At 44.3% G+C, this 12,768-nt stretch overlaps 1 protein-coding gene across 1 annotated transcript in view; it reads right to left on the bottom strand.

The window, feature by feature from the left end:
• Nucleotides 1–1,454: 1,454 nt before the first annotated feature.
• Nucleotides 1,455–12,768, bottom strand: part of TTPA (alpha tocopherol transfer protein) — a 38,305-nt gene continuing 26,991 nt past the window's right edge. Inside the window, exons 3-5 of the mRNA XM_066578283.1 lie at nt 12,001–12,194; nt 9,450–9,560; nt 1,455–4,477 (exon numbers count right to left, since the gene is read on the bottom strand). Of these exons, the coding sequence (XP_066434380.1) occupies nt 4,304–4,477; nt 9,450–9,560; nt 12,001–12,194 (479 nt within the window). The 3' untranslated portion in view covers nt 1,455–4,303. The remainder of the gene's footprint in view (nt 4,478–9,449; nt 9,561–12,000; nt 12,195–12,768) is intronic.

The raw sequence follows: 12,768 nt of genomic DNA, 5'->3' as shown, positions 1-12,768 counted from the left end.
AAAAAGAAGGCTGTGAGGAGACCTAATAGCTGTCTACAAATATCTGAAGGGCTGTCACAGTGCAGAGGGATCAGCCCTATTCTCATTTGCACAAGGAAAGACTAGAAACAATGGGATGAAACTGAAAGGGAGGAGATACAAATTAGATATTAGAAAAAACTTTCTGACAGTGAGGGTGATCAATAAGTGGAACAGGTTACCACAGGCGGTGGTGAATTCACCTTCAATGGAAGTCTACACACAGAGGCTGGACAGACATCTGTCTGGGATGATTTGGTGAATCCTGCACTGGGCAGGGGGTTGAACCAGATGACCCAGGAGGTCCCTTCCAACTCTACCAGTCTATGATTCTACGATTCTAAGTTATGGTGCTCATAGGTCAAGTCCCAAGGAGTCTGGGAATGTACTTGGCATACTTATCCGACTCTCTGTTACCTGTGAAAGTTGGTGTGTGGACTCACCTCTGCAGAGTGTGTGCACACATTGTTCTCTGTGGGAGTGTGTGGACAAAGCCTACAAATATGAAACCGCTGTACTGTCGCCGACTCCCATGGGTGTGCAAATATGGTGCTCAGGTGATCATAGGTCTCCTTTAATCCGGTATGTGCTGTGACTGACCATACAGAACAGAAGCAGAATATAAATTGTACTGCAATGGATAAAGCCTTCTAGGATAGGCCCTCAATAGTTGATCAGCGGGGTCTGTCGCTTGGGATCCCCAACGATCAGCTAATCGCACAGTCCCCTATCAGTTTGGAAGGGGCTAACAGCACTGGAAACAGATAGAACTGTTCATATTGTAGCGGCCCAGGCTGGTACAAATATAATGGGAGCTGTGCCAGCAGTACCAATCCGGGTACTGAGGTACAGACACTATCGGCTTTCAGTGTTATCTGTACTGACCTCAGACTCAGTGTTCAGCTGATCTGTGGTGACCTTGCAATGATTAGCTATTGATGATCTATCCCAAAAATAAGTAAAAGTCCCGGACAACTGTTCTGTTCACTACTGCATTGTGGCTTCCACTAATATAAGAGGCTACAACACTGTGCGGGATTAGCCGTACCTGATGGGACACCCTTGACTCTTCAGGTTTCATCTACCGTGTTTCCCCAAAAATAAGACAGTGTCTTATATTAATTTTTGTTCAAAAAGGTTTAACTTTTTTACATGTATAGCTGCCTGGACACTATTTAAATTGACTTTTTTAATTAAATGTTAGCAGGGCTTAATTGTGGAGTAGGGCTTATATTTCAAGCATCCTCAAAAAGCCTGGAAAATCATTTTGCATCCTCAATAATTCTGGAAAATCATGCTATGTCTTATTTTCAGGGAAACAGGGTAGATGTTGTTTTGATGGGAAAAATAGCCGTGCATGGAGCACTTTTTATCAAAATCTGGTAAATTTGTATCGAAAGTCACACACCGATGCCTTATTTTTATTTTTCCCCATGACATTTTTTGTATTTTCACAGCTTTAAAACCTTTATTGCTTGATTATATATAATACAATATTACTCCATAAAAAAATAAAGGTGCAATGATGCAAGAAGAGATGCAAACTGTATGATCTGCTAACTCACTTGTATGAGTAAACCCTACAGCAGAGGTCCCCAACCTTCCATACCTTATGAGCCACATTCAGCTTTCAGTGGTGGTAGGGCCATAACAGAGGGCCCCTATGGTGAGCCACGTAGCTAGGGTTTGTGAACCCTTTGTGGCTCCCAAGCTGCTGGTTGGGCACCGCTGTGTTAGAAGCTGTTCTTCCTTCATTAGGTGCTTTCACAGTTAGTCATATGACACTTACAGAGGAATGATACTTTTTTATACATATAATTTACTCATCCTACCACTCACGTATCTGTACCCCGTTTTGTTGCTTGAAACCATTGTAAACTGATATATGCATGGTCAATGCATGAGCATGGTAAGATGTCATGGTCCACCTAGTTCTATGCATAAATACCCCCTCTGGATATCTTACAAAGCAAGGACTACTTCATGCGGGGGGATCATGGCAGTGCCCATAAAGGCTATTATGTAGTTATGATCTGGAGTAGGCAAGGAAACTCCTATATTTTTGCACAATACTTCTACATTTTAGATCTTGCCTCTAGTATCTCTTTACATCCCCATATATTTAGTTTTCTCCCAAAGTGTCATTAACTGCTTAGCCAATATCTAACTAATTAGTTTTACATTTGGAAGTATCATTGAAGAACATTTATACATAATTTAGTCCAATATAGAAGTCAACAATATTTAAGAATTATTTAGCTTCAACAAAGGTTGTCACCCAACTAGGTAGGCAGTATAACGGAAAGAAGAAAACGAATGGCGCTCAGTGTGACAGTGAACGGAGCTGAATTCTGTATGTAATACTCACTGGTCCAGAGGGGAGCCTAGGTGAAAATCCACCAGGAAGCAGCTAGAGGGGATAATGTATTACCGCACTTGTATGTGGCAATTTAGTGTTAATATAATCAATCTCCTAAAAGGAGTTGTCAGAATTGAATGAAACTTTCTATGTGTGATTGTAAAGTTGCCATAAGTGATTACAATATCAAAGCAAAAGGATCATTTACTGCAGAAAACTGACCATTTGAAGGTAGGTTCTAGTACCCTGTTGTACCGCCTCTAGCTTGGATACAAGGTGTGGTATAGGCAGGCATGGAGGCTCTAGTACCCTGTTGTACCGCCTGTAGCTTGGGTGTAAGATGTGATACAGGCGGGCATGGAGGCATACAGGTTTCGTATGGTCTCCTGTGGCATAAATCTGGTGATCGAGCAGACCACAGAATTGTGACAATGTCGTGAGGACATTCCTGTGACCCCCTTGTGTGTGCGGCCGAGCATTAGCCTGCTGGAAATGCCTCCTGGAAGCCAACATGAGAGACAACACATGTAGCTGCAGGATGTCCTGGACATATTGCTGAGCTGTCAATGTCCCTCGTACCACTACGAGTGACCGACTGTCGTATGCGATGCCCCATTGACCATCACACCAGCAGGGGGCAGTGTGCCACTCCACAGCAAAGGCAGGATTGAGGCGCTCATCCCGAGGTCTCAAGACACTAACACATCCGTCATCAGTGTCCAAACTAAACCTGTAATAGTCACTGAAGACAACCAGTTTCCACTCTGTAGCAGTGCAGTTTTGTTGTTCTCGACACCAATGCAAATGGAAGCGATGGTAGGTGTCAAAGGCAGTACATGTAATGGATGCTGTGAGACCAAAAGCCCTTCAGTCAAGCACCTGGAAATGCTTTCCACAGACACAGGGGCCTGAAACAATGGTGCAACCTGTCTTCGGATAGCAGACAACAAACCAGTTGGAGTTGCTCGTGCTTGTCGGACGATCAGATGACCCTTTCTAATGGTGTGGTCTGTTGAGGGTGTCCTGAGCCTAGTCGCCTTGTGTTCATACTCTCATGCATCCTCTGGTTCCAACAACTCTTAACAGTCTGGTCAGAATGGCCTAGGTGGTTGACAATTTGTTGATACGACCATACAGCTTACAATAATGTGCCCCCTCTTAAACTCTGTTAACTGGGCAAAATCTCTTTGATTGTGTCATAATGGCGTCTAGTGGTCAACAAGCTCCACACAAGTGGAAAAAGAAGTAACTCCACACAAGTAGCCTCTGAGAGCCTTTTTATAGGCCAAGGGTGGAACCACTTTTAGGGTCTCAGCTGGCAAGACTGTTCATCACAACTCTATTCATTTGCATATCTGCTGGAGATGTAACTGCATGCTGAGTTTACAGCAAAATGCCAACTTCTTCTAGGGGCTTGATTTTTTTTGGCCAAATAGTGTATATACATAATTCAATTTTGTTCATTTTTATTTTGGTCACTTTTGCACTAAAGGGCGGTTCTCTTTCTTCTGTGCCTGGGATAAGGCGACTCTCCTATCTGGAATGGAGGACTGTGAGGGGAAAGTCATTCCTGTTAGCAGGTTGTGCCAATTTTTTGGAAGTCTAATTGGATCTCCATGTGGCACCATCCCCTTTAACTTCTATCTTCCCCCATTTGTTTGGTGTTCCCTAAGTATTTTGGCCTCTCTGCAGTAAACGCTCCCCAACTGCTCTTCTGTGATGGGTCCAGTGGTCTCCTGGATGGGTGCTAAGACACAATGGAATGTTATATATGGAATCTGCCGCTGTGAATGTATTATTCCTCCTATTACAGAGTAAAGCACTTGAGTTCACAATATGATCCCACTTCTTCCTCTGAATCTTCGCCCAAACATTTTGGGTTGTGCATCCATTTCAAGTATATAATCTATAGGGAAGAAGAAGAGACTATACACTCTCAGATATACTGAGCAGGTAGTCTTCAGAGTTCATGATGTGGTCAGTCCACTCTTTACAAAGTTCACTCATTGATGGTCCCATCCCACCATACTCTGGAGGGAGGATATTCTCTGCAAAGTGCTGGTGAAGGGTTGGTACGTAGTTGCTACCGTGTAAATGGATCTGAAAGAGCAAAGAAAAAAAATATGATATATGATGACAATGTTAAAGTGAGATTTTATATTGACTCTCAGGATGGGTTCAGATGCGACAGATATTTCTTGTTGCAGACTGTGCAGCAGATTTGCTGTGGATTTGCAGCAAAGTCGGCACTTTACATACTTGCAATGTATCTGATATTTTCAACTTGTGAGCCACAGCCACTGTCAACCTGGTCCATCTGTAAGCCCAGGGATACAGAGGATTTCAATGGTTACCTCTCTAATTACAGATTTACTAAAATAGTATAAGTAATACTTGGGGAAAAATTGGTATTAAATCATCCACATTGTCCAACAACCATTCTGCGCAGACTACTACCATCCGAAAATCTCTCCTTCTTACACCGTGCCCATATTCTAGGGATCTTCAGAGATTTCTTGGCGGCACATAGATCGACTAGACCGCGGACCCCTTTTGAGAAGGCCCTAGGGGAAAATAAAACCTCGCTCAGGAAAATTTCTTTCCTTCGTAAAAACTTTATAACGCCCCCTCTATCTTACAAACCAGCATTCATTTCCTCGTGGGAAAAGGAGTTGAACATTTCACTAGCATCTAGCGAAGTAGAGGCAATTCTCAAGACTTCCTTTGGGATTTCGCCATGTATACTGTCGCAAGAAGCGCATTATAAACTGCTAGCTAGATGGTATCGGACCCCCCAGTGGTTGTATGACCATGGTCTCGCACCCCAGGAAACCTGCTGGAGATGCGGGAGCGCTGAAGGCTCATATCTTCATCTCTGGTGGACATGCCCAAAAATCTCCCCCTTTTGGAAGAAGGTAGAGACAATCACCCAGTACATCTCACCAAATGTCCGGTTATCGCCAGACATGGTTCTCTTATGGAGACCGTCAACCCACTTCCAACCCAGGAAAAATAAACTACTAGCCTTTCTATTCGACTCGGCCAAATCACTAATCCCTCATCTCTGGAGGCAACAGACATCTCCAACACTTAAACAATTGAAAGACAGGGTGGACAACCTCTTTAACCTTGAAGAATTACACAGCTGGTCCACAAATACACACGATAATTTCAACAAAATTTGGACACCCTGGATCAAGCTGAGACAGGCGACGTGCTGGGACGAGTGAGACGGAGGCTGATCCTCTCTCCTAAGGCCTACCTCACCCCCCACTCCCAGGCATACTAATCCTATTCCATCGACCCCCCCCCCCTATTGTCCCCCCCCCCCTTTTTTCTGTGTCTGTTCGTGTAAGTGTACTAGTGCTGTTTACCTTCCCCCAGGTTATGACTGATGTACTCAGATAGCACATAGACTCAAGGATAGAGCTCTGACGTTGCTCAAAGGTTCATATGAGAAGTCTTAGAGAGCTCACCACTTCTATCCACCGAGGACAACGATGTTTGTTCCATAATGCATATGTGCCTGTGTCTCGCTTTAGCAGGAGCTGTTAGACGTATGTCAGCCTTTTCTGTGTATTCTCTGTTTATTACAAAATTTCAATAAAAACTGGATTTAAAAAAAAAAAAAATCATCCACATTGTCACTGTGGGTTAGGACAGGAAGGGTATCGTTTCTCGGTACTGGTGCATTATGTCTCCACCACCAGAAAGGGTTGAGACAAACTGCACGCCCACAACTATGCCACAACTTGTGATTGGTTGGCCACTAGAATGGGTGGATGCAAACTGCACGCCCCCAACTTCAGATTGGCTTGGTGACACATTGCGGACCGGCTGTATCCACAAGCAGGTCGTCGGCTCCAAACAAAGCATGCGAGGCAGGCATAACAGGACTACGAACCGACCGCTGCAAACAAACCAGGGGAAGCAGTGCAGGATGCCAGAAGTAGCATTGTGAAAGTTTTCTTGCCTCCCAGAAAATACCAGCTGCTTCTGTGCAGGGCCGCCCAGCAGAACACCGTAGCGGGAGGCCAACCACAGCTGTCAGTCCGGTGCTCAGCACCAACAGCAGCTGCTGTCAGTCTTGTGCAGAGCTGCCCAGCACAGCACCGCAGGGGGCAGGGCCAAGCAGAGCTCACAGTCCGGTGCTCAGCACAGCAAAACAGCACAGTGCTGCAGCGCCCCCAACCACAGCTATCAGTAGTGTCCTCGGCAGAACCGTACATAGCAAAGCACCAGTGAGTTCCAGCTGTCAACCATGACCGGAGCATGGGGCGTTACGGAGGTGTTCCTAGTCACTGTGTCCAGCCAACCCATGTCTCCACCCATACTTCCGGAGGAGACATAATGCACCAGTACCTCGTTTATCCTTAGGGAGAGCACCTAGTGAGGAGAGTTATAAGGACATCCATGTTCCTCTGGGAAATGTACGCAAATAGGTTGATGAAACAATGCCTCTGCAGCGCCACCTACAGGAAGGCAGCATTCTTGCAAGTCAATGTCAGACCTTTTAACAAGCTTTATAACAATGATTGGGAATATCACCCAAACTGAGAGTCTTCTCCAGAAAAAAAATATAACCACGTACAGCCAGACTTTTTCAGGGTTTTTGCCCCTCATCAATGTGCAGTAGGTTGCTGGCTTGACTAGATTAGGATACATGTGTAATATTGTCATTGTATAAGTGTTATCGTAGCACTTGTATACGGGCATAACACCCAGCTGGGGGTTTAAAGCCCATGGTTAGGCCTCCTGCAGAAGTCCGGGTCGGATCCCGCTGTGAGAATTCTCGCAGCGGAATGCGAGCCATGCCCCTGCAACAACCTGGTGCTCACCTCCTCCCAGCGTCTTGCTCTGTTCTGCGCCAGCTGTCGCACAGCTGTGCATGCGCAGACCAGAGCCGGCTCGCACAGAAATAGGACATGCCACAATTTGTTTACCGCGCAAGTTTTCACGCGGTCAAATCGCAGCTGTCTGCATAGGATTGCGTTATCTTATGCAATCCTATGGCAACGGGCTCGGGCGGAAATTCTGCGGGAAATACCGCCACGGAATTTTCGCCCATGTGCATTTGGCCTTAGGCACTACTAGAATATGTTATATTTTAAATATAATGCAATATTAGATCCACCAGAGTTCATCCCAGTAGAAGGAGTGATCACACAAGTCCAGTCACTCTCCATTAATGTCAATGAAAAGGGCAGATACAGCAAAAGAAGCATGCAAGGCAGGCATAAAGGGACTATGAACCACTGCTCTGGTGACTTTGGGGGTCCTGCCAGTTTCACCCCACCAATCTGATATTTAGAATATATTTAGTCAATATTCCATGTATTTTATGGGGAAATCCCTTTTAAATATTCATAAAGAATCTCACAGGTGGCCTTCATCTGAAGGAGTTTTCCAGGACTGAGATATTGATGACCTATCCTCAGGATAACTCTTCAATATCAGATTAGTGGGGGATTATCACTCCGGACCCCACCAATCAGCTGTTGGAAGAGACCAGGGTCTTCACTGCCATAGCCTATCCATATTTTTCAGTGATTTGTCTGGCTCCCAGAAAAAAAACCAATATATATATTGGAGAGAGCATATCTATAGGACGACCTTTATAGCACGGTTGTCTTATATACAGCAGCTCAGCTGTAGTGTAATGCAGTCCCCAAATAGTACTTAGATACCAGTGATTACTCTGCATTTACCTCGAGGTATGGAAAGGTGATCACAGGTGACGTCTTCTCTGATTGGAGTCGCCTGCCTTCCTTTTTCTTCTTCATCCGGGGCCCAACTGGCCATGACAATTCCTTCCACTAAATACTTGCCTCTGTAAACAAACTCACTATCCTGCTGCTCCAATGCCCCTCTTCGTGCGCTTACACAGTAATACTATACCCTTTTGTGCCCACTTACACTGTTATAGTTTCACTTGTACCCCCACACTCTGTAATAGGTCCCTGTGCCACTACATACTATAATAGCGCTCTCTTGGGCCAACACACAGTGTGGTAGTGCCCCTTTGTGCCTGCAAACACTGTAATAGTGTGCCCTTGTGCCCCCACACACTGAGTGCTCCCTTGTGTACCTACATACTGTTATAAGGCATCTATGCACTGTAATAGTTCCCCTGTACCCCCACAAACTGTACTAGCATCCTCTCATGCTGTAATAGCTCCCTTTGTCCCAACACTCTGTAATAGTGCCTCTTGTACCCACTGTAATAGTGCCTCCTACTCTGTAATAAAGCTCGGGTTTTCATCCACACTGCGTAATAGTGCTCCATTCTACCTCACAATCTGTAATAGTGCTCCCTTGTGCCCCATATACTGTAATAGTGCTCCCTTGTGCCCCATATACTGTAATATTGGTCCCTTGTGCTCTCATACTCTGTAATAGTGCCCTCCCTTTCACCCCACACAAAGTGATACTTTCCCATGCACCCATATGTAATAGTTCTTGCTCTGTGTCACAATGCCACCCACTACAACTGTGATTAGGTGGTGTTGGTCTCTTACAATGTACGCCATGGGGCAGCATGTGCAACTTGAATTGTCCTCCCGGGTTTCCTCCTCAGAGCGCCAGAGAAGAAGTGACTAGGAAGGATGATTTGAGTTACACACACTGCCCCGTGGCAAACTATATAAGAGATCAGGTGCTGGAGAGGAGGAGAGATTTGAGTTTTGCATGCTGCCCCGCTATGCCACTGATAGTCCCACAACAGTGTCAACCATAGCACCCCCATAACTTGTGACACCCACAAAGCTCCCATATCAGTGATTACCCCCAGTGGCCTCAAAAACTTATTAGTGATTGAGCATCTATAACAGAGCAAGCCATAGTGTTCTATATCAGTGTGGCCCGCAGTGCCCCCTAAATCTGTGAGTGCATTAGAGCATCTATAACAGTGACAGCTGTAGTGCCCCCATAACCTGTGACCCCCCTAAAGCTCCCATATCAATGAGACATAGTGCCCTTATAGCCTTTGACAGGCATAAAGCTCCCATATCAGTGACAGCCACAGTGTGACAGCTATAAAGCATCCATTACCGGGTTATTTCAGCTCACTCACCCTTTCCTTGATCTTTTCAGGAAGAAATGGCTTGATTAATGAATAGACAGGATGGAAGAAGAGTGGCTCATTTATAAGATGTATCCCTCGGACTTTAAGTGGGAAAGAGTCCTGAAAGAACAAACAGAAATCATCCCGAAATGTTAATGCCTTGTATGCAAATACATTTTTTACCAAGACACATGTATTTGTTGCTCTATAGTAGTTCTGCACCTTCTGGCTTTTGTCATAATTTAAAGTGATTTTCCAGCACTAAACTACTGCTCACCCATCCTCTGGTTTGGGCCATCAATTGGTGGGAGTCCGTCTCTCCTGATCTCACCGATCAGCTGATTGTAGTAACAGCGGCACTCAGGTGAGCACTGCTGTCATTTCCAGGCACAGCGGTGTTCATTGTATAGTGGCTATGCTTGGTATTGCAGCTCCATTATATTCACTTAAATGGGACTGAGCTGCTCTCAGGTCACCCAACGAATGAACCTGACGTCTCTGGCCTAAGAAGAGGCCACAGAACTTTGCTGGAGGACAGTTGCCTCCTAAATCAGTTAATCTGTGGGGATCACGAGTGACGGACTTCCACCAATCAACTATTGATGGCCTATCCTGAGGATGGGTCCTCAATAGTTTATGCCGGAAAACTTTTTTAAATGCTCAACTTTAAAGGAAACCTGTCAGGAGATTTATGTGGCTTGAACCATGGGCGGCAAAAAATCTTTCAGGCATTACAGAAAACAACTGTACGTCTTACTCTGAAGTGCGTTGGCATATCAGAGGAAGCATATGTTTCAGAAACGTGCTAGAAAAACGGAGAAGAGCCATTGGGGCAGCTTCCTGCCTGGATCAGCTAGATTGACAAGTCCCTCCCAATATGTCTGCCTGTGTAAAAGGACCTTCAGGGTGACTTTACAAGGGCCAACTATTGTCTGAATAGTCACTTAAAATAGTCGCTAAAGCTTACAAATGGCAGAGCGATTGGTGTTCACTTGTTCAATTTTGCAATATCTGCATGAACTGTTGGGAGCATTTACCCGGGCTGAAATATTGCTTGTTGACTAGTTAGGGAATGTGAGCTTCTTTATTAGGCATCTATTTGAAATTCTGACCTCACCCCAACGCATGCTCATTGGTTGCCAATTCCACTGAAAGGACATAAATACGTGAAGTAATCCTTGAGTGAACACTCACTGTTCACACGTATTTTCGGTAAACGATGAGCATTAAGTAGGAGGGCAAAATGTTCAAAATAAGATTGAAGTCAATCAACGTTCGGTGGGAAGTGCACAACCCTATGAAAAGTTTTTGGCTAGTCATTGAAGGACAAACGATTGCCTCTTTACACCATATGATAATTAATCAACCAGAGACTACTTTTATGTGAGCTGATACGAAGCGACTAGCAGCTAGTGAGCAAATTCTCGCTCGTCACTTGGTTGGACTGTGTTTACACAGAGCAATGGTCACTTACCTTCCCTCTATCGAGCAACTATACAGACTAAAGTTGTCCTTTAAATGCTACTGCTAGGCAAGAAATGAAATGACTACTAATAGAACTGACGGAGTGATATAGAGCTGAAATGTAGTATACAGCTATTGCCCAACCGAGCTGTGTCTATACTGTAACATTTGTTAGCACTAGCATTATAATATTTCACACTTACACTAATTAGCTCTCTAATTTGTTTTAAAGCAATCCTTCAGTCCTGGGGACAAAATTTGCCTAGGGACCAGATGGGAATGTTTGAGCAGGGAGTTATATAACCTGGTGCCCTCCATTCTCCCTGTTCTTCTGCTAATCTGCTTGTTCCTGAGGACCCTCTTCCTTCTTCCAACATGGCTGCAGCACTATTGTCACACCGCACATCAGTAGACAGAGAATGCATGCCGCTTTTGGATTGGCCAGCGCTGTTCATGTGTGTGGCTTAGCAATAGAACGGGGAGAAGGGACAACATCACGCAATATACAGGTGGTGGACAAAAATATGGAAACACATTAGAAATAAATGGGTTTTTAACCATTAGCATTGAGCTGCCCTTTTATCCCCTGCTTGAGCTTTCCCACCAAATTTGTGTTTACTTAACCTCTTGCTCTGCTCTGGGTGGTTTTGGGAGCCAGCTGGTAACAGCAGCTGAGTGTCTCAAACCCCTGACCAATACAACCTTGTTGCTTGGACAGATGTTCACTTCTACCCGGCAGCATCTGTGTCATATTACCTCCACTTACAATCGGTCTCTACATGTCTTATTGAAATAGGATTTATAATCCCATATTATTTAAGGCATGATTTTTGTACGGCGTTTCCGTATTTTTGTCCCTCCCTGCAATTTCCCCCCTCTGATCCTTAAGACAAATTTTGCCCCAGGACTAGAAGAGTTGCTTTAAAGGTCAAAAATATAGATTTATTTCTTCCTATGATTGAATAAAACATCATGAAGCAATCAGCACAGAATTTCCATTAGTCTGACATTGCCCATTTCCCTAATATTTCAGTGTATTGGAAATTTACAAACATTCAATTAGAGAAAGGAAAACAATGAGAAAAGCTTCACCTACTGTCATGACCGATGCAATCCTTTTGGCAATAGTTGGGGTGATTTGAAATGCATGAACTAATCTCCATCCCTGGAGGTCGAAGATAGCCTTAATACCGTTCCTCTGAGTCTCCGCTTCCTTCACTATGAGCTCAGATGTTATGAGGCTCACTCGAAACACTTCATATGCTGTAAACTGCTTTGGGTCCCATTTTTCTGCAAAACATTCAAAAACACATCTAAAAATGTTCTGTTCCTATTCAGTAATACTTAACTGACTGGATATACTATAGTATATAGGATAATATACACAGACTATAAATTCTAAGGATATTAGGGCGCCTTCACACAACACGTATTCGCTGTGGGCTTTTTGCAGCGAATTTTGTAGCTGATTTCCCATGGATTTCAACTCTTGCATTTAAAATGTTGAAATCCGCAGCAAAACTCCGCAACACAAATAGACATTCTGTAGATTTAGAATCTGCAGTGCATTTAGAATATGCTGTAGATTCTCTGCGGAAATGTTCTACGCCATGTGGATGAGATTTTTGAAATCTTGTCCACATGGCATCCTGTAAATGCTGCAGCATATACAGTGTGTCCGAGGGTAGCCTTAGGATCCCTTCACACTTGCGATCACGATAACGCTGCATTTCTTTAATGTGAATGGCAGTGGGACTTTCTAATGTTAAAAACGCATTGCACAAAAAATCGCAAGTTTGTGCTTTATACTCATCTGTTTAAGCCCTAAAAGCGAGTTTTTATAAAGGATTCTCACTAGAGATGA

This window comes from Eleutherodactylus coqui, chromosome 9 (assembly GCF_035609145.1).
Source record: "Eleutherodactylus coqui strain aEleCoq1 chromosome 9, aEleCoq1.hap1, whole genome shotgun sequence".
NCBI classification, from domain to species: Eukaryota; Metazoa; Chordata; class Amphibia; order Anura; family Eleutherodactylidae; genus Eleutherodactylus; species Eleutherodactylus coqui.
The sequence above is the reverse complement of the archived record's forward strand: the minus strand, read 5'-3'. Positions and strand labels throughout refer to the sequence as shown.